A 22,896-nucleotide genomic window follows, 5' to 3' on the forward strand; every position below is an offset into this window, starting at 1 on the left:
CTCTCTCTCTCTCTCTCTCTCTCTCTCTCTCTCTCTCCGTGTGTGTGTGTGTGTGTGTGTGTGTGTGTGTGTGTTTGAATGCATGCATGGTGGGAATGGGGGGGTATATATATACAACTTTCCATTTAATTTCGTAGACATTATTATGTATGTTTTTCATCTTGTCATTTGAGCAAGTCTGTAGCTCAGGTTTTGTCACATCTGGAATAGAGAAGAATATCAAATTAATTAATTGTAGTGGGTCTGTGCACCACTGTCTAAATTAGATGTTTTAAATATCTAATTTATCTTCAGCTTAAATTATGAGTCATTATTTTTGTCAAGTTTTAACAGTTCTTGAATTTTACTAGTATCTCTAACTTCTTGATAATTTATAAGGCCAAAAAAAAGGGGAAAAGAAAAAGTAGATGTTGACATAAGCCAGTTAACAAAGCAAGTCATCTATCCTAGTAATAATGTGGATTAGAACGCGCTGGCTGTTGGCCGGGCACTGGCTCATCCCTGTAATCCCAATATTTTGGGAGGTCAAGGTGGGTGGCTCACTTGAGCTCAGGAGTTGTGAACCATCCTGGGCAACATGCTGAAACCCCATCTATAAAAAATACAAAAATTAGCCAGGCATCGTAGTGCGTGCCTGTGCTCCCAGCTCCTTTGGAGGCTGCAGTGAGCCAAGATCTTCAGTCTGGGTGACAGAGCCATACCCTATCTCCAAAAAAAAGTGGAGGCAGGAGTGGTGGCTGTTGACTTAAAGTGAATGAACACAATTTGGGTTTCTTGAAAAGCACTTCAAACTAATGCAACTGATGGTGCGTAAGTTGAGTTGTCTGTGTGTGTGAAGAGCAGTACATTAATATATTATTTTGGTTTTAGAGACTTGAGTTTTACACCACAAAATTAGATTCAAAGGCTTACTTGATTATTTTGCCGTAGAAGTGATAAAGTAATAGAGTCAAACAATATTGGAGCAGGAAGAGCCTCTCACTTTGCAGGTGAAGATATGTAGAAACAAACTGGTAGCAAATTTGGGATTACATCTCAGGTTATTTTATTCAGTATCTTTACATTATGTGGACACATTACTGAGTTATTAGTGGTTAGTTATCACAGTAGAGGTATCTTAGTTGATGGAAAGTGATAAATGTTTTTCCCACTTGATGGTCAGTAGACATTGTTTAAGCTTTTCCCGTTTTAAGTTTCTTGAGACGAAAACTTATCTTTCATGTATTCATTGATTTACATGCTATTATACTACATTATACATTGTGGGAACTCTACATGTTGACAATTATGTATTAAATGTTTAATAACATTTTGTAGTTAACATGTTGTATTAGCTATCATTCTAGTGCTTTAGTTTTAATTCTGTGTATTCTAATGTTTATTTTACAGCCATTTTTAGACATAGTTTTGTATATCTTTAAGTTAACGAGTGCAATTGGAGCTCAGGTGAGTCTACTTTTATTTCACCTTTTAAATTGCTATAATACAGTATTTAAAATACATATTGTGAATAGCTTGATGGCCTGTTGTAAGACTTTTTGTAAATCTCAAAGAATGGATTTACCTAACAAAGTCTGATTATAAAATAATAACTTTACTTGAGATTTAGAAAGTACTAATTTGTCCTTTTAATTTTCCTTAAGTTAGGCACTTGGAGAAATGTTGTGACATTAAAAACCAGACAAATATAATGGCCAGGTGTGGTGGCTCGCACCTGTAATCCCAGCACTTTGGGAGGCTGAGATGAGAGGATTGCTTGAATCCAGGAGTTCAAGACAAGCCTGGACAAAAAGCGAGACCCACTTCTTTAAAATGCAATAAGAAAACAGAAGTATTCAAACATTGAGTATACTTGTACTTAGTGTTTCAAAGTAATGTCTAAAAAGAGATATGGAGACATCCATTTTAATATGAAATTCTAATGTTCAAATAATGATACATTTAGAGTGGGTATAACAGTTCCAAGAATATTTTATAATGTAAATGATTGGCTATCCCATAGCCTTACTACCCAAGTCTCTGATATTTGTGATGGCAAGAGTCACTTTTAAATTTTTTTTGAGTTATCTTGTTGAAATCTAACTTTGGTCATTTAATGTGTAATGTGATTGTTACACATTTATAACATAACCGTATAACAGTATGGTTGTTTTATATGTGTAATGTGTATGTGTGTATATACATTTCATAGTTAGTTAATAAATTATTCCCATACTGGCTTTTGTTGCTTTCCAAAACACTGGGAAACAGGGTTTTGGATTTGTTTCATTTTGTTTTTCGAATATTCCTGTTTATCTTCCTAATTCTTTGCTATCTTGTGATCCAGGTTTTATCATTCTTGTATTTTGTTTTACTATAAGCAAGTGAATAAGCCAAATCTTTTTTGTCTCCTTGCTGTCATATTTTTATGGTACTCACTACATTTTTGTAATATTTAAATGTGACTCCGTGTCTACCTGTTATCTGATTCTGCATTTCTTAAAGGCGGAAACTGTTTTAGTTATCTTTTTGGTTCATCTTTGTACTAGTTGTTGAAATGCATTGAATTGATCAGATTTAATTTTTTAAAATCTTGAAAACATTATATTGCACGTATATTGTGCTAGATAGGAGAAATAATAAGATAAGTAAGATGCAGTTCCTGCTCGAGAGGAATTACAATGTGGCAAAACAGGTAGATAGTCAAACAATTACAATATGTAGCATGATAAAGCTCAGTAATAGAAATTTCAATAAAGTATCTAGGGCCTGGAAGAATTGGAGGTGATATTTGAGCTGCTTTGGAGAGACAAGTAGGTATCCATTAAATACGTCAGGCTTGCCAAACATGAGAACAACCTCACTGAATGGCGGGTTCAGGAAACATTTATTTTAGTTTGACAGAGCATAGGATATATAGGGGAATGAGGGAAGTGCCTGTGATGAACTTGGAAAGGTACGCTTGAAGCTTTTCTCTTGGGATGGTCAGTGGGTGATGAGGCCACCTACAAAGTTGTTAAGACATAGTACAGCAGCTGGAAGTAAGATGTGCAAGCAGGGAAAGGCAGATAGAACTCCTTTGGGGAGAATTGAGCTTGAGGCATTTACACAGTATTAAGGTAAAGATCTGTAGTACTTATTTGGAAATAATTTCTTGGGTTCATAAGAGTGATAGGACTAGAGCTATAAATTTTAGGTGAGAAGAGAACTAAGGAAAGAGTTTGAGGGAATATTAACATTAAAAGAGTAGGCAAGAAAAAGAGGTCTGAGAATTATTGTGAAATCTTAAGAGGTTATCAAGAAGAGTTCCAACAGAAGAGTGTTAGATAACAGAAAAAGTGAGAACTGCAATTAGGAGTTATTAGGTGAGCAAAATGTAGGAGGGCTGAGGGATAAGCTACAGTGGTAGGAGGAAAAGTCATTGAGCGGCAAAAGTGTAGAGGCTACTGTGTACTTTTTCAGAAAAGAAACAAGGGGAAACAACTACCCAGTAAAGCAATTTCTTTCAGTCACATTGTACATGTTTGTATCCAAGTGAATTTATTATATCCCAGAACTTTGTGTATCTTTTTCTCCCAATAACGACAGGGCCCAGCAAGCATGATGGCCTACTTGGTTGTTTCGGGGCTATTCCTAACTCGACTTAGAAGACCCATTGGTAAGATGACAATAACTGAACAAAAGTATGAAGGAGAATATAGATATGTTAATTCTCGGCTCATCACAAACAGGTAAGGACAAATGCATTAAAGCTGTGCTAAAAATTCATTTTTATGGATATGGATGTAATTTAGATTGACTCCAAAAAGTCTAGTGACACTGTTACTGTAATAATGTTCATGTTGTATCGAAAATATACATTATGAAAGAAATTAGTTTTGTAAAGTTGTAATCATCAATATTTTGAACTTTTTTTTTTAATTAACCATGTAATATTCCTGACTCACCTGTTCATACCTTCTGTTGATGAATTTTCTGTTAATTTTACTTTAGACATAATCAGGATACAATTCAAATTTCAACTTACAATACCTGTTCTAAGAAAATTTTGTCTCAATTTTTCCACAAATATTTTTGTTTTGACTGTTCATAATGCTCAGTAATTAACTCTCACTGCATGTGCCTGTACCTATTTTCTAGAGTATTTTAAATGTAAGATAGAAAAAAGTGTGGACTTTGGAGCCAGTCATAGTAGCTGCAAAATCTAAGCTCTTCCACTTATCAATTGCCTGAATTTCATTTTAGCGAATTATTCATAGCTTCACTTCTGTTTATCTTAGGTAGATAATATAGGGTTACAATAAGGATTAAATTTGATAATATATATAAAGCTTCCACCTCAGTTTTTTTTTTTTATTTTTTTTTGAGATGGAGTCTCACTCTGTCATCCAGGCTGGAGTGCAGTGGAGCAATCTCAGCTCACTGCCAACCTCTGCCTCCTGGGTTCAAGTGATTCTCCTGCTTCAGCTTCCTGAGTAGCTGGGATTACAGGTGCACACCACCACACCCTGCGAATTTTTGTATTTTTAATAGAGACGGGGTTTCACAATGTTGGTCAGGCTGGTCTCAAACTCCTGACCTCGTGATCTGCCTGCCTTAGCCTCCCAAAGTGCTGGAATTACAGGCCCAAGCCACCATGCCTGGCCCAGCTCAGTTTTAAGTGCTTAATAAATGTTATCAAATATTGATCTGTCAACGTTAAGTCATTTTGATGGTTCTAATATGTATTGAATATTCTACTCTATAGGCATTTACAAATGACAGTTCCCTCTTTATTTCTTTGGGTTGCTAAAATAGTACAAGTTTTAAATAGGGTTTTTGTTTTTTTTTTTTCTCTAGGGAGGCAGTGGAATAGAGCTAAGAGGTAATTTGCCAAGTAAATGAAAGATGCCTTTTAGTGAAAGAAACAGAAAGCGTGACTCATGGCTTCAGTAATAAGAACACTCACAGCCTCACATGAGAACCCTTAAAAGACAGAGCACTTCCAGGCTTGGCATGATCAGGGCTCTGGCTCTCTGGTGTTCTCTTGACTCTATCCTACTTTGTATGCTGTACCATTCCACGGGCTAATTCTTCTTGTGACCACAAGATGGCAATAGCAGTCACAGATTTCATTAGCCCCTCTCCTCTGCAGAAAGCTCAAGAAACAAAAAGAGGCCATCTCGCCTGGTGTATCTTTACGAGAGCAAAGAAACCTTTCCGAAGAGTCCCACAGCTGACTTTCCCTCATGTCTTACTGGCTGGAATTGTCACTTGACCATGCCTAAAGCAATCACAGCAAAGTGACTGGCTTATACCAGTTGGGACTCTATAAATGGGGTTCAGGCCATTCCCAAAGCATTAGGGTACGTGGAAAAGAATAGGTAACATTAAGAAAGTTGGGATTATTTTAGGAAGAAGGACAATGAAGAGAATAGATGTTGGATGGGCAGCCATCAATATTCTAGGATGTTTTATCCATTCAGATTTTCATTAAGGCTAAAATGACTCAGTTCAGTAGGAGAATCCTCACCTCATCTTCTTCCACAGGCTTAGGTGTACAGAGGAGGTAGAAGGAAGTTTTTTTAAAAAGCACTTAGAGGTATAGAATTGTAGCATTCTCATACTCTGAGGCTCTGTATCATTTTGTCAAGGAAACCATGAAACGTGACAAATGTGTCGTATCTTATGGAAAGTTAATTTTATTTGAAGAGGCTTAGGTAGGCGGTACCTTGTTTTTATGAAGAGTGCAGGTCCCTTTCAAAATAGAAATATAAAAAATAAATTGTTAAGAAAAAGAGAGACTTTAAAGAAATATTTCAACCTTGCCTTGTAGACTTCTCTATAAATATTTATTTTTCTCTGCCATTAGAGGTACTTTGCTGGGAAAGCTTACAACATTCTTATGTAATAGAATGACTATAAATGTTAGGGTCAGATCGGAGTTAGGAACGATTTCAGCTCCCTGACTTGCTGGCTGTGTGGCTTTTTTACAAATTAACTACATGGAACCTTTCTTCATCTATAAAATACCCTTTTTTTTTTCTAGTCATGACCCCTGTGGTCCTTGTGGACCCATGCACATCTGCTTATGAAAAGTAGAATTGTTCTGAGGATATGATGGGGTTCCAGGGTTTCCTCCTAGGAGCTTGCACTTTGGAGCTGGCAGGACTTAGCCTGATTTTCTGTCTTTAAAAGGCTGTAAGTCAAGTTTTCACTATCCATCTTTTCTAGCTGTTGCTTTTTCATCTCTTTCTTATTTGGGCCTATACTTTAACTTGAAATCTTTTCTTTCTGTGTATCACAGCAACTGCTTTCTCTGTCTAATTTTGAATTTCTGAGAATTAGTACAGCATATCTTTTCCAGCTAGGATACCTATGGCATAGATTGTAGTCCCGTGTATGATTCAGTCGGGGTATATTCTTATGCTCTGATCAGCTGAGCTAGGAGCCGAATCTCAAGTATAGACTGTGGCTTGAGGTGTTGTACTAGATAAGCACTTAGTAACAAAATGTTCATTTAAATACAAACATTCAGCCATCATATACTGTATTTCAATTATTTTTCAAGCATAAGTAACATTAATTGTTAAATTATTTTCTTTAATAGTGAAGAAATTGCCTTTTACAATGGGAATAAAAGAGAAAAGCAGACAATCCACTCAGTCTTCCGAAAACTGGTAAGATAACACACTTGAAGTTCAAGTGTTTATGGAAAGCGTTTTGATTTTTGGTTGTTTTCTTTTTGTTTTTTTGCCTGGAGCCAATACACACACACACACACACACACACACACACACACCCATACATATGTATGTATGTATATATTTATATGTGTATACATACACACACACATCTTAAAGATATTTTGAAAAATAGCTGTAAAAGATTTTATACTACATTTCTAATAAAAACATATGAGGTTAAAAACTCATATCAATATATTTAACTTCCCATTTATAAAATTGCATAGATTTATTAAAATAATTTTATTTTTACAGTGATTGCTTAGGAGCCTTATTTAGTGATAAATTTAGTGATTCCCACAAAGAATTTGTTCCTGTAGCATTCGTGAAAATACAATAAAGATTATTACATAAATCAGGGGTCAGCGAACCTTTTCTGTAAAGAGCAAGATAGTATGTATATATTTTAGGCTTTTCAGATGACATAGTCTCTTGCAACTGTTCGCTACTCAACAGTAGCTATATATAAAATACAAAATGAGTGGGTGTGGCTATGTTGGCTATGTTCTAATAAAACTTTATTTACAAAAACAAGTAGCAGGCTAGATTTGGACTATGGCTCAGAGTTGGCTGGCTTTTGGTTTTAAAGAATATAAGCATTGTTTCTTGTGAAAGTTATACTTCAGCTTTTTATTTAATTGCTGCTTGGAAAATTTGAATTCAAATGCGTTTATTCCATTGTTTATTCAAAAGACATTGAGTGCCATCTAGGTGCCTGTGCTCATTCCGGGTGCCAAGGATGATGGTGGTGGACATGATGGATAAAATCTTGCCTTTAAGGAGCATACATTTTAATGGAAGTCTGAAGTTTGTGAAATTAAATGTATATTTTAGATGAGTTGGAGAGGTTAAAGAAATTGTCATTTTAAATTATTTCAGAAATTGGATTTTTGCCTCGTCAGTATTTAACATGGCAGAACTTCTAGAGGGCTCACTCGTAGAATGTATTTAAGGTAATTTTTCAGGGGCCTGCAGTTCGACAGCTTGCTCTTCACATGGCTTGCTTATTCTCATCTTTTGGATTTTCAGCCCACATGTTAGCACTTTATTGAACCTTTGTCTTTTCTGATCAGCCTATTTGAAATGGCCTTCAATAGTTCCTTCCTGTTTTAATCATCATCTTTCCTTAAAAGTATTTCTGTGTATACACACACACAGTATATGTATATAAAGACATACACACACACACACACACACACACACACACACAGAGTCAACCCTCTGCATCTGTGGTTTCTGAATCCATGGATTCAACCACGCACAGATTGAAAATCTTCAGAAAAAGAGATTGTGTCTGTACTTATGTATACATTTTTTCTTGTCATTATTCTCTGAACAATACAGCTATTAGAATAATAGCTATTTACATTGTATTAAGTATTATAACTAATTTAGAGATGACTTCAAGTATATGGGATAATCCAGGCACCTTGGCTTACCCCTGTAATCCCAGATCACTTGAGGTCAGGAGGTCGAGACCAGCCTGGCCAGCATGGCAAAACCTTGTCTCTACTAAAAATACAAACATTAGTGGGGCGTGGTGGCGGGCGCCTGTAATCCCAGCTACTTGGGAGGCTGAGGCAGGAGAATCACTTGAACCTGGGAGGTGGAGGTTGCAGTGAGCCGAGGTGGCACTCACTACACTCCAGCTTCATGACAGAGTGAGACTTGTCTCAATCAGTCAGTCAATCAATCATATTGGATGTCGTGCTCAGGTATGTGCAAATACTATGCCATTTTTCATCAAGGACTTGAGCACCCATGGATTTTGGTATCCAGAGAGGTCCTGGAACCAATCCCTTTTGTATACCAAAGGATGATTATATTACAGTCTCTAATTATCTTGTTTGTTTACCAGTTATCTTCTTTCACTAGAATGTAAACTCCATGAATTCGGGGACCTTCTTTGTTCTATTCATTGTATCTCCAGCGTGAGCATAGTGTCTGACACATGGTAGTCACTGAATAAATGTTCCAGGCATTGTCTAGTTGTAGAAGATACCAAGTTGTTAGCAAGGTGCCCTGTACTCAGGAAGCCACATTTTAGTGGAGAAGACAGAAAATAAATACCCAAACAGCTAGGTGTTCTGTGTAATTTCAGATAGTAATTAATTCTATGGCCAAAAACGAAGCAAGATAAAGGGATAGCTATGAAGAGGTCTGTTGCCCTGCTACTTTAGCTGGAATGGACAAGGTCTTTCTTGAGGAGGTGACATTTAGTCAGAAATCCACATGAAAATGAAGGAGTCACAAAATATAAATATCTTAGAAGAATGTATTCCTGGCAGTGGGAACAGCAAGAGGAAAGCCTTAAGAAGGTGCGTGTTTGAGAAACCATTATTTATGGAGTTTGGTGAGAAGAAGCAAAGTAGAAGCATATAACCTTAAAAATAGAGCCCAGTGCCAGATCATGCAGGACCTTGAATAATCTGGTGGCTGGACAGCTTGAGAACGCTACAACTCCAGAATAAAAAACACTTTGAGACTTGTAGTTTTGAGAGAATGCATGCTCATGTTAAAGCTAAAACTGAGGTTGTGTGGCACTGATTTACATAAGCACTCAGTTCAGATTGGGTGTAATACAACTCTTAGGTAAAGCACAGACCATTTGTCTCCACTCAAAGCAAAGCACTCAATGCTTTGCTTTGAGTGGAGAGCTAGTGTTTCACTCAAACTAGTTGATCTCTCTATTCTTTTTGCTTTCATTGTTGTTCTCTTTTGGGATATATGTATCCAAAATTATGGTGACTACAATAGCATTGCGCCATTGCATGCAAGAGAAACAGCATTGTTAAAATTGTTTACATAATTTCCATGCAGTTTGCATAAAAATGGTTCCACGAAGCATGTGTTTGGCACCCGCTCTGTGATGAGCATTGTGCTCAGTGAAGTGTGATGTATGATATAAACAGAAATCACAGGCACTCAGTAAATATCTGCTGAATAAATGAACTGCTGAATAAATAAAACAGTTTGTTTTATCCTCGTAGTAGATTCACTTTTTAATACATAGAAAAATACATTTTTTGTTTTTGCTTTCTGCCAGGTGGAGCACCTACATAATTTCATTTTGTTTCGGTTTTCAATGGGCTTCATTGATAGCATTATTGCTAAATGTAAGTATGTTTTGAAAGAGATGAGATTTGTGGAAAAGGTGAAATAGTGTTACTGTTTTAAATCTTACCTGTTTGGTTTCAGACCTTGCCACTGTGGTTGGTTACCTAGTTGTCAGTCGCCCTTTCTTAGATTTGTCTCATCCTCGACATCTCAAGAGTACACATTCAGAACTTCTAGAGGTAAAGTGATGATAATACAATGAAAATTCAACAGTAAAAATAAAGCCAAATTTTTAGTCATAGAACTATAAGTAAAAACTAATATCTTTTTCTATTTAAGGATTACTACCAAAGTGGAAGAATGCTTTTGCGAATGTCTCAAGCTCTGGGTCGAATAGTTTTGGCTGGGCGTGAAATGACTAGATTGGCTGGGTAAGATTAGTAATAATGAGCAGTTGCAGAAAATAATTTTTAAAAATATATTATCCTTAATGATTATACCCAGTTGAGTTTCAGGGGGAAACATTTCCTACTCCAAGAAGGTGTAGGTAAAAAATTAAGGAAGATTTTTCTGATGGTAAACTTTTCTTGTTTCTTGAAGACAACTAGTTTGTGCATTACAGTAGATTAGAGACTCTCAAGTCTTTTGCCTCATCGACACTGGTATTTACTAAGTTGGGAAATAGTGAATCCTTGACAGTCTTTTCTTAATTTTTAGAAAACTAAGTTAATGAATAGAATTTTCTCATTTGAATTTTCTTATACTCTATCATACCTTTTTTTCTTAGAACTTTGATACTGGCAGCCTAGCAAAACATAAATAGAAATGAAGTTGACTTTAATGGGGAAAAAATGAGACATTAACTTGTATCTGTAGGTGTGTTTGTGAATGTAGTCCTATTGTTTAGTAGTAAAATTATCTTTAGATCATAGAATGGAATTAAATATGAAGATTTCAGTATTTCAAGCTCCAATGTAAGGGGCATAGTATGGTATAAAAAAACACCATACATTTTAGGTCACCTGAAGAAGTTTGATGACTTAATGTCTTTCTGAGGCCTTTGATCCATCTTCGTATTTTTCTTTTTCCTCCTTCTTAGTTCCTGTGGCAATTAAGGCCTTCTTAGAAGACCTGTCAATATAGAAGTTGTTAACACTATGAGTAGAGTCTCTGTCATGAAAATATCGTTCTTCCTACTTGTTAACTTATGCCTTTACAGTTCATGGTATATAAAGTGCTTCTCTTCCTTTAGGATGTTTCTCTCTCTCTCTCTCTCTCTCTCTCTCTCTCTCTCTCGTGTGTGTGTCTCCTTCCCTCCCTCTCCCTGCCCCCTTTCTTTCTCTTTTTTTCACTTTATTGAGGTATGATTGACATATAAGAAACTGTACATATTTAATGTATACAATTTGATGAGTATGGGGATAAATTATATACCTGTGAAACCATCAAGACTATAAACATATTAGTCACCTTCCAAAGTTTCTTTTAGGAGGTTTCTGCTTGTTATTCAGAGAAAAATTCTGTTTCTTCTTCAATGCAGAATACTTTCTCTTTGATGATCATGTCATTTTTGTTATCTCCAACCTCTTGTCGTTAGTTTTGGCTTTTCTCTATTGCCACAGTGATTTCTATCTAATGATAGGAACTCTTCATCTTTCCCCTCCTCAGAGTAAGATAGAAGGAATCTTTCAGATTTTTCCCTGTTTTGAGGGAGGCAGCATGTATTTAGCATACATTTAATAAATGCCTTCCTTGGATAGAAAGACCAACATTATACATGGCTTTGTAGGTTACTTCAGCAAGTGCTCAGAGACCATACTTCCTGGGTCTAAGGAATATACTAGTAGCAGTCATTTTGTAGTATCCAAGAGAAACCTCCTGAAAATTCTCTGCAAATAACTGACTTGCCTATTAATGAAGTTTCTGTTGAGTTGGGTATCCTATGGAAACCTCCTCCTTTGTCCCTATATTCCTTCTCTCCTCCTGAAACATAATAAAACACACATGCTGTCTTTAATACTTTATGTGAGACTTTTAGGTTACTTCACTTATACTAAATTACAATTTTAGGAACTTGAGTTAAGTTCATATAAAATAAAAGATGTGACTGGAGTTTTGATTATGGTTTCCTTTTCTAAAATTTTAGTTTTACTGCTCGGATTACAGAATTAATGCAAGTACTGAAGGATTTAAATCATGGCAAATATGAGCGCACAATGGTCTCACAACAGGAAAAGGGTAAATATGAGTGTCACAGTTTAAGGTCACAATTTTAAGTTTTTGCTGACATAATATGATGCTTTAATTCTTATTTTCCATTTAAGGTGTTGAAGGAGTACAAGTCATTCCCTTGATACCTGGTGCTGGAGAAATCATTAATGCAGATAACATTATAAAGTACGTACCAAAAAAGGTTCTTTAGCACCATAAGTGTTTGTTAAATTTCATAACAGCCTTTCTCTTTCAGCTTACAATTGTCTAGTATTTAAAATTACTTCTGCTTTTATTTAAAAAAAAAAAACAGCTTTGAGGTATCATTGATGTAAAAATTGTATACATTAATATTTGAAGTATGCAACTTGATGCTTGGATATCTGTATACATTGTGAAATTAGGCTGATTAATTTACCTATCACCTCTACATACTCACCATTTTTGTGTGTGTTTGATGAGAATTTAATTTACATGTGTCTTAGCAAATATACAATGGTATACAATGCCGTATTTTCTACTATTGTCCCTAGGCTATACAGTGGATCTATAGAACTTATTCTTCTGGTATCACTGAAATGTTGTGCTGTTTGACCAGTATTACCCCATTTCCTCTTTTTCTACCCCCTGATAATCACCATCCTACTCTCTACTTCTATGAGTTTGACTGTCTGAGATTTCATGTACAAATAAGATCATATAGTGTTTCTCTTTTTATGTCTTGCTTATTTTGCTTAGCATAATGTCCTCCAGCTCCATCTATGTTGTTGAAAATGACCCAGTTTCCTTCTTTCTTAAAGGTGAAATAATATTCTATTGTATTTTATGTGTGAATATATATTTAGTGTGAATATATACACACTATTGTTTATCCTCTCGTTGTTTGAAGGACATTTAGGTAGTTTTCATATATTGACTAACATGAATAGTCATATGTTCATTGAACATGGGCGAAAGATTCTCTTTGAGTTACTGATTTTATTTCCTTTGGAAATGTACCCAGAAATGGGATTGCTAGATCATATAGTAGTCCTATTTTTAATTTTTTGGGAACATCCATACTGTTTTCCATAATAGCTGTACTATTTGTAGTCCCACCAACAATGTCCAAGGTTTCCTTTTTCCACATCCTTGCCAACCTTTACCATTTGTCTCTTTGATAGTAGCCACCCTAACAGGTGAGAGGTGATGTGTCATTGTGGTTTTGATTTGCATTCTCCTGATAATTAGAGATGTTGAGCACCATTTCATACACCTGTTGGCCATCTGAATTTCTTCTTTTAAGAGGTGTTTAAGCCCTTTACCCATTTTTTAATCAGGTTATTTGTATTTTTGGTAGTATTGAGTTATGTTATTTCCTTATATACTTTAAAGTAATTCTCTTTTTTAAACTTCCCCTTTAGGTTTGATCATGTTCCTTTAGCAACGCCAAATGGAGATGTTTTGATCCGAGACCTTAATTTTGAAGTAAGTTTTAAAATGACCATATAAAAGCTTAAATCATCTTTAAAATGTGAACTGAAAAAAGGTTACCTGAATATTTAAATTAACTTTAAGGCTTGACTTAGTCTCTGAATCAACAGAATTGCTTTAAAAAGTAAGTCTTCGAAACACTAATCTATTTTTTTTAATTGACAGGACTTCAAAATTTCAAATACTACTGCCAAAAAGCTTTTTGCAAATGAAGTTTATGTCAAGAAAGCCATAGAAAATATAGTAAATTGGAGTCTCCAGTGTAAAATGAATATTTAAACACACAAATATAATTTTAGTCTCTTTACATTAAAAAGAAACTTATGGTGTGGTTGGTATTATGACTGTAACAGGATGATTTGTACCTATAAAAACAAAATATAGACTTTTATTACTGATGAAAACAGTGGAAGAGCAGCACAGTAGCACTTCAAATAGACACTCACCTAAAACAAGTAAAATCCCATGCCAAGCGAATACTGATGCTGATTCAATATACTCTGTTAGTGAAGTGGGATATGGCAGACCAAATTAAAAAGAAAAGACAAAGGATGAATGTTTTTGTATGATTTGTAAAACTTGCAGATTAAAGGGTTGCTAGTTTCTGTATGTTGTGGCTTTATGAGTGGTTCAGATCCAGAAATCTTCATAATTAGTAACATAATTCCTATCACATAGGCTATCTTCACCATTCTAAACACCATTTCTCTAGAATGACACTTTCCAGTTAACTTTCTGCAATAATGGAAATGCTCTATACTTTCACGATCCAGTAAAATAGCCATGTGTAGATACTGAACACTTGAAATGTGACTAGGACAACTGCAAAACTGAATTTGAAATTTTATTTAGTTATGATTTAAAATTAAATAGCCACATGTGAGTAGTGGTATGGTATTGGACAGTACAGCTCTAGAATTCCTCTCCACATGCTTATGTGCATGGCCATCTGTAGTTTGTGTTTTATGTGGGGATTTTTTTCCTACTGCTTTCTTTGAAGAAATATTGTCTGATAGTTTATAAAATAAAGAGTATAATTATTAGATTTGTTTTTAAATTCTTAGAGTCTTCACAGTAAGTCTTCAGTTTTCTGCTCTTAATAATTTCCATTAAGTACATGTCTACTTTCTGCTCAATTAATTATAAAAATGAAAATTGTTAGTTATGCGAAGTACTTTGACCTTATTCAGCAGTGAGTATTCTATCATTATCATATTTATTCCACAGCTAGGAAATACAAGATGAAGTACAGAAAATGTAAATATAGATGGTAAATATAGACTGGCTCTGCATATCACAGAAGTGTTTTCTCACATAGCTCCAGGTACTTCAGTCACTTGAATGTTCCTTTGGCAAAGTAGGTAGCCAGGCGTGATTTCCAGTAGCTCCTTTATTGCCATTGTCCAAAGATAAAAAGGGACATGAGACTTCATTAAAGAATGGCTCTTGACCCTTTCTCCCACTTACCCTCACCCTGTCTTTATGCAGAAATAAAATATGTCAACAATATAACGGCACACATGACTGAAGCACAATGAGAAAGGGGGTTGGGATACAATGAGGAGAGTGATTGGGAGTAGATAGATCATGGTTATGGCCCATAAAAAATCTTTGGTCATGATGTCAACACACTAAAGCTGTCACTTTCTTTTTAGTTCAAAGCCTTTTCTTTTAAAGCCCTTATGTTTGGATTTAATAGACTTCTGTCATTTCTATAATTTTACTTTTATAGTCTTAAAAACGTCCTTATTTTTTTCTGTTTTTTGGGTTTCATTTGGGAAGTCCTGAGTCCCCACTTATGTCCTTACTTGTTGGAGTGTTTTACTTCATAATTGTGTTTATACTGTGATTCTTGTTTTCTCTTCCCCTGGGAACTGTTTGTCTGACTTCTGTGTTTTTGGTTCACTGTTATGAATTCTTATCTCTTTCTGACTTAAAGTATTCTAAAGTAGACTTGGGTTTCTCACATTCATTCTGTCTTTTTTATTGTTTTTCTTAACATAGCCTTTCAATAGTAGACAAGTATTCTTCAGTTCTTTGCAACCTCTAATTATTTTCTACTCATCTAACTTACTTGAAAATACAGATTTCTTTTCTTGGAAAGAGGCATAATAAAACTGAGACTTGGCCCTTCAAATAAATGTTGACTACTTCATGATTAATTTGCCTTTTGGGCTATATTGTAACCAAATAATAAAAACTTCTTTGGGATATGAGATTTTGTACCATTTTCCACTATAAACTTCCTAGAAAGCCATATTTATCTGTCTAGATTTTATTCTGGGAGGTATGCAGACTGGAGAGACCCAAAGAGGTAACAGCTTGCAGGTTACAATGTGAGGATTAAAATAGTACTTTGTCCAAGGCGGGTGGATTGCTTGAGCTCAGGAGTTTGAGACCAGCCTTGACAACATGGCAAAACCCCGTCTCTATGAAAAATACAGAAAAATTATCTGGGTGTGGTGGTGCACACTTGTGGTCCTGGTTACACAGGAGACTGAGGTGGAAGGATCACTTACGCCAGTGAGGCAGAGGTTGCGGTGAGTGAAGACTGTGCCGCTGCACTCCAGTCTGGGATACAGAGTGAGACCCTGTCTCCAAAACTACTTCATAACTTATTAAGACTTTTACCTTTTCAGTAAGGCATACTTATAGTGTTTTTAAAAGCTAATCAATCCTCATTAATACCATACTTTTATATAATTTTTCTTTTACTTTATGTGTAGAATTTTTGATGATTTGTTATGATAAATTTACAGGAAGTAGGATTTATCAAGGAGTATTATTTGGGGAATATATTTTTATTGGTAAAAATATGGTGGTTGAAAGCATTGTTGGTTGATCCAGTAAAGCATTCTAGGAGCCTCAATAAAACAGTGCTGTTAAGAACTTTATTTTCAGTAAATGTTACTGTTGGCTTTTAGCCTTAATTTAACCCCACAAAAATATATACTTATAAATTTTTAACATAGAAAAATTATCACTGGCTTATCATGGGTGACGTCATAATTGGAAGTTTTGTTCAACACTGCCAAAAGCCATGGAGTAAAGTGAATGCTGAGTAGGTTAGACAGGCTTGATTTTGAGCATAAAAGAATAACTCAGGATTTTAGTAAGTCTGGTTATTATTTATGCACATCATTAGAAGCCTGGTTTTGGGATTTCCTGGTACATTGCAACAAATAACGTGGAAGGGTATTGTTGGAGGCAGGAACATTGATACCCGAGTAAACGACAAAGAGCAGTTAGGAGCAGATAATTTATATATGGCCGACATTACTCAAATAAAGCATGGTAGCAGGGAACCATTTAATTACCAACTTCCTGATCTTTAGGACCTTCTAATGGCATCACTGTTACAGTAGAGTATGATTATTTTATATGATAACCTTGCTTTATGAGGAACATTCAGTATATTCAATTTTATATGATAAGGAAATTATGTTATTTAAAAAGAAGTCTATGAAAACGATTCTTTATCAGAAAAAAGTTTATTTGTTTGGAAAAGTCATTTAGAATAGCTCTTTCTTTAACAACGATGTGTGTAAATTGTGTTACTTTCTTTTTGATCAACTCTGTGTTAGGCTGGTTCATTCTTTTTTCTTTAAGAAATTTTTAAAATGTAAAACATAATTTGCCTTTTTAACCATTTCTAAGTGTGTAATTCAGTGGCATTAAGTACATTTACAGCGCTGTGCAGCCACTACCACTATCCATTTCCAGAACTTTTCTATCATCCCAAATAGAAACTCTGTACTCATTAAACAAACAGTAACTCTCCCGCCTTCCTCTCTACAGCCCCTGGTAACCTCTAATTCTTTCTGTCTCTATGAATTTGACTGCTATAGGTACCACATATAAGTGAAGTCATACAGTATTTATCCTTTAGTGTCTGGTTTATTTCATTTAGCATGATGTTTTCAAAGTTCATCTTTGAACTGTAGCATGTGTCAGAGTTTTATTCATTTTAAAAGTTGAATGCCATTTCAGTGTGTGTGTGTGTGTGTGTGTGTGTGTGTGTGTGTGTATGTATGCCACATTTTGTTTATCCATTCATCCTCTTGGGTTGCTTCCTTGCTTCCACCTTTTGGCTATTGTGAATAATGCTGATGGCTCTCCATTTTGTCACAGTAAAAGCAAAAGTTCTTTCAATGCCTGCCACTACCCTACTTGATACCTCTCTGATCTCATTACCTACTATTCTTCCTTCCTGTTCATTCTTTTCCAGTAAAATCAGCCTTGTTTCTGTTTTTTTGAATAGAATAGCTACATTCCTGCTTCAGTGCCTTTGCACCAGCTTTTTATGGGTAAAGGTAGGGGCTAGAACAATCTTCTTATAGTTAAATCCTAATTCACTCCTTCTTTTCTAAGTTTTACCCAATTGTCGTTTTCAGTAGTCTACTCTGACCACCTTAAAAATGCAACTTCCCTCAGCTACTCTGAAGTTTCTTTTATCTGTTTTTTCCTCCAAAGTTCTTATTTTCTGATTCACTATTTAACTTACTTACATATTATGTATATTCTTCATTGTATGTCTCTTGTCACTGGAATGTAAACCAGTAATGACAGAGGGGTTTTTGGTTTCTTGTTTTTTGTCTCTTTTATTCACTAGTGTGGCCTACTTGCCTAGTACAGAGCCTGACAGAGAGCATTCAATAAATATTCATTGAATTAAATAATAGGAACAGAAGGTTCACCAGTTTAACAAATTTGTCGAAGACAGGTTACCAGCTAGGGTAACTCATATCTCTCTGATATTTTGTTTCCTATTGTGTTACATTGGTGTTTAATGTTGTAAGCTGGAATTATAACTAAGATTTTCTGATTCTTTACAGGGTTAATTAGATACTTATAAGATCTTAAGCCTAGAACTTAACCACGCTTTACATTTTCTCATCTATCTTTATATTGTTTCAGAATAATATAGTGGCACTTGTCAATATTTATAATGCACATATATTTTAATAAAACACTTGTAATTTCTAAGAATTGAATCTACAGAAACTTGCTTGCTTACTGTTGTATAAGTTTACTTGCTGACTTGTATACTCATTGCAGTATTATCTAGAGGAGCAAAACAAAATGCCAGCAACCTAAATATTTAACCAAAGGGGAGTGTTTAAATCAGTTATAGTATATCCTTACTATGGAAGATGCTTGAAAGATGCTTGAGGCATTAAAGGAAAATATACTGACCTGTAAGAATATCTGTGACATATTGTTAAATAATAAAAGCAAATTGTAGAACAGTACATTTTCATGTTTTTAAAAGTGACTGTGTATACACATGTATTTATTGTTTTCAAGAATTCCCAATTTTTTAAACTTTAGCTCTTCTTATCTTGATTAAGTTGATGATATCAATCAGTCAATAAATTTATTTATTTATACATACACATATATAGATGGGGTCTTGTTCTGTCAGCCTGGGTGATATCATAGCTCACTGCACCCTTGAATTGCTGGACTCAAGCGATCCTCCCACCTCAACCTCCCAAGTAGCTGAGACTATAGGTGTGCAGCACCACACCAGCCTAATTTTTTATTTTTATTTTTTGTAGAGACAAAGGTCTTGCTTTATTTCCCAGAATAGTCAAACTCCTGGCTTCAAGTGATCCTCCTGCCTTAGCCTCCCAAAATGCTGAAATTATAGGTGAGAGACACCACAACCAGCAATAATTATTTTTAAGTGAAAAAAATTAATGGTAAAAATTGCAAGTAAACAAAGTAAAAGGTCCCTTCATAATACCTCATCCCTGTTCCACCTGATGCTACATTTACAGAAAAATAGAAGGCTTATAATTAGCCAAGAGCTATTAATATTTGAGTCTAAGGAAATGTTCATTGAGTATATGTTAATTTGACTGATTTTTTTTTTTCAGGTTAGATCTGGGGCTAATGTTCTAATCTGTGGTCCAAATGGCTGCGGAAAGAGTTCACTTTTCCGTGTTCTTGGTGAAGTAAGTCAAGTTGGTTTCAAAATTTTACAGTCTTATTTTGCCATACTATCTACCACTTTGTAAATTTTACAGGTGTTCTTCTCCCTTCTCTCTCTCTCTTTTTTTTTTTTTTTAATAGTTATGGCCTCTTTTTGGAGGACGTCTAACTAAACCTGAGAGAGGAAAGTTATTTTATGTTCCTCAGGTAAGACCTAGCTTGAGTTATCTTTGATTTAAAGATCTTTTTATTTATTTATTTTTTAAATGTTGCTTCTAATGACTTTTGCTCTACTACTGTCAGAGACCTTACATGACCCTTGGAACACTTCGAGACCAAGTGATATATCCAGATGGACGAGAAGATCAGAAAAGGAAGGGAATATCTGACTTAGTAAGAGAATGTCTATATTCTAGATCCACTGAAAATACTCCATTTCAGATTCTTTAATCAGTTAAGTATTTTAAATGCCAGGTAGTTTATCTTAATCTGTAAAGACTCCCAAAGCCATCAATTTTGATTTTCTAAATTGAGGTAAGATGATAATGCCTTGGCTTAAATATGGAGGGTTTAATCTTTTTTTTTACACTATTGTTTGTTTTCTCATTGCCATCATTCTTTTATTATGTACAATAGTGTCATTCTTTTTATGCTACTAGATATATTTTGTCAAGTTTAGTGTAGATAGGAGCTGAAAGGTTCAGGGCTACCTTGGGCCACATTCTTTTTTGAAATGTATCTTTTAAATGGTACAGACAGTAGAAGTGTAGTGATTCCAGTTTAAAAAACAAAGCAAGATTAAAAATGTTGGTTTACATCAAGTTTGATTTCACCTTGAATCATTTTTCTGAAAGGTACTGAAGGAATACTTAGACAATGTCCAGTTGGGTCATATCCTTGAACGTGAAGGAGGCTGGGACAGTGTTCAGGATTGGATGGACGTACTCAGTGGTGGAGAAAAGCAAAGAATGGCAGTGAGTATACTCTGAAGAAATTGCACAAGAATGTAACTGGTTCCACGCCGGGCGCGGTGGCTCACGCCTGTAATCCTAGCACTTTGGGAGGCCGAGGTGAGTGGATCACCTGAGGTCAGGAGTTAAAGACCAGCCTGGCCATCGTGGTGAAAACCCATCTTTAAAAAAAAAAAAAAAAATTAAAAGAAAAAAAAAAAAAGAATGTAACTGGTTCCAGCATTTTGATTGATCAAGACACAAAATTTCATCTATTTTTTTATTCAGCAGCTGTTTCAGTATGGATTAGTTTAAATGATCATAGTGCTTGAAAATCTTTAACTTGTGTGCAAATTTGGAATTCTGAAAAATTCATAAATATACTGCCGGTACCTATGAAAGGAAAAGCTGCAGATCCCACTGTATACCAGTAATACATTCTTCTAAAAGTTCAGAGAAACTGTAGCTCGTTAGTCCAGGGATATAAGGTCATCCTGGCTGGCTTTTGAAATTTCTTTTCATGTCTCTTCCCTATAGACATCTCTTTTGTCTCACTTAGGCTATTCTTTCTGAAATAGCTGAAGGTATTAGAAATGATCCATTCAAATTTTATCATTTTGTTTTATTTTTGAGATGGAGTCTTGCTCTGTTGCCCAGGTTGGAGTACAGTGGCACGATCTCGGCTCACTGCAGTCTCCACCTCCTGGGTTCAAGCTATTCTCCTGCCTCAGCCTCCTGAGTAGCTGGGATTACAGGCGTGTGCCACCACGCCTAGCTATTTTTTGTATTTTTAGTAAAGACGGGGTTTCACCATGTTGGTCAGGCTGGTCTTGAACTCCTGACTTTGTGATACGCCCACCCCAGCCTCCCAAAGTGCTGGGATTACAGGCATGAGTCACCACACTTGGCCTGTCATTTTTATTCTTTATTCTGTTCTTGCCCTTTTTCTTCATTATTATATGTGTGTTTTTGTTTCAAGGTTCAGTATCTACTACTGAAAGTTACTTCGAATTTTTAAGTTTTCCTAATATAAACAAGCATTTGAAAGAAACTACTTTAATTTTTATGATGATTAAACTGGTTCCAAACCAAAAACATGCACTAAACACTACATATTAAGAATGAGATCAGCCTGGGCAACATAGCAAGACCCTTTCTCTACAGAAAATTTAAAAATTATCTGGATGTGATGGCACATGCCTATAGTCCTAGATACAGGGAGGCAGAAAGATTGCTTGAGCCCAGAAGTTTGAGGCTGCAGTGGGCTGTGATCACACACCATGGCACTCCAGGGTAGGTGACGGAGTGAGATCCTAAAAATAAATAAATAAATAAAAATAAAAAAGAATGGTAGTTGAGTACCTTGCTTGTCAAGAGGGGCAACTTCATAAGGAGTCATTTTTTAAATTATATATTCCATAGTTTGAATAGATCCAAGCAAGAGATTCTCCTCTCCCCCTGCAGATTATTAGGCCTTAGGGAGATTGGAGAAAACTATAGCCAAAGAAAGAAAGCAAAAGAAATGGCTATGGCATCATTTCTGACCCATTATCCTCAGGTTATATTCCCCCTTTTTGTTACCTCTGAGTCCCTGATTCTGCAGGTTATTTTTTTCCAAAATCATACCCACTCTACATGAAGTTAATATTAACCTAATAGGGTTCTTGCTTGGCCAGTGCTGTAACATGAGATGAATCTAGTGTGAAGAATAAATCATAAATGAGAGAAATATTAGCTATATTCAAAATGGAAATTAGACTGAAGGAGTGAAAATTTGAAATGATTAGGCATTTCTAGAGTGAATTTAGAAGATGACTATAGAAATAACTGCAAATCAAGAACTGTAAAACAACTTTAAATTTCTGTACTGTGTCTTCAGAGAAAATGGAAGGATATGGTTCACAAGTGGACATGATAGAAACTCAGAGAATGAATAATGAATGTACTTCAACCAAGGAACTCTGTTTGTGTGGTATAAAAGCACAGAAGGGATAATTTTTGTTTGAAGATTAGGAATTCAAAGGTGTGCCTAGAGCATTGGGAGGTTATCTTGGAAGAGTAAGTGGGGCTGAGAGGATGAATCTTATAAAAGCCAGATGATAGGCCGGGTACGGTGGCTCACGCTTATAAACCCAGCACTCTGGGAGGCTGAGGTGGGTAGATCACCTGAGGTCAGGAGTTCCAGACTAGCCTGGCCAACATGGTGAAACCCCATCTCCACTAAAAATACAAAAATTAGCTGGGTGTGGTGGTACACACTTGTAATCCCAGCTACTTGGGAGGCTGAGGCAGGAGAATCATTTGAACTCGGAAGGCGGAGGTTTGTAGTGAGCTGAGATTGCACCACTGTACTCCAGCCTGGGTGAAAGAGTGAGACTGTCTCAAAAAAGAACCAAGAAACAAAACAAAACAAAAAACAACAGATGATCCAGGCTGGGCTTGATGGCTCATGCCTGTAATCCCAGCACTTTGGGAGGCCGAGGCAGGTGGATCACCTGAGATCAGGACTTTAAGACCAGCTTGGCCAACATGGTGAAACCCTGTCTCTACTAAAAATACAAAAA

At 35.6% G+C, this 22,896-nt stretch overlaps 1 protein-coding gene across 9 annotated transcripts in view; it reads left to right on the forward strand.

Moving 5' to 3' along the window:
- The window catches only part of ABCD3 (ATP binding cassette subfamily D member 3), a 98,757-nt gene that overhangs the window by 61,322 nt on the left and 14,539 nt on the right, over positions 1 to 22,896 (forward strand). For all 9 annotated transcript variants that reach the window (XM_032247921.1, XM_032247920.1, XM_032247917.1 and 6 more), the window contains 13 exons: positions 1,390 to 1,446; positions 3,568 to 3,710; positions 6,569 to 6,638; positions 9,751 to 9,820; positions 9,903 to 10,000; positions 10,101 to 10,192; positions 11,908 to 11,999; positions 12,086 to 12,158; positions 13,376 to 13,439; positions 19,328 to 19,405; positions 19,524 to 19,589; positions 19,686 to 19,775; positions 20,237 to 20,356. In XM_032247921.1, the coding sequence (XP_032103812.1) occupies positions 1,390 to 1,446; positions 3,568 to 3,710; positions 6,569 to 6,638; positions 9,751 to 9,820; positions 9,903 to 10,000; positions 10,101 to 10,192; positions 11,908 to 11,999; positions 12,086 to 12,158; positions 13,376 to 13,439; positions 19,328 to 19,405; positions 19,524 to 19,589; positions 19,686 to 19,775; positions 20,237 to 20,356 (1,113 nt within the window). The remainder of the gene's footprint in view (positions 1 to 1,389; positions 1,447 to 3,567; positions 3,711 to 6,568; positions 6,639 to 9,750; positions 9,821 to 9,902; positions 10,001 to 10,100; positions 10,193 to 11,907; positions 12,000 to 12,085; positions 12,159 to 13,375; positions 13,440 to 19,327; positions 19,406 to 19,523; positions 19,590 to 19,685; positions 19,776 to 20,236; positions 20,357 to 22,896) is intronic.

The sequence above is a fragment of the Sapajus apella genome, unplaced genomic scaffold (assembly GCF_009761245.1).
Source record: "Sapajus apella isolate SASKATOON/1434 unplaced genomic scaffold, GSC_monkey_1.0 scaffold64, whole genome shotgun sequence".
NCBI classification, from domain to species: domain Eukaryota; kingdom Metazoa; phylum Chordata; class Mammalia; order Primates; family Cebidae; genus Sapajus; species Sapajus apella.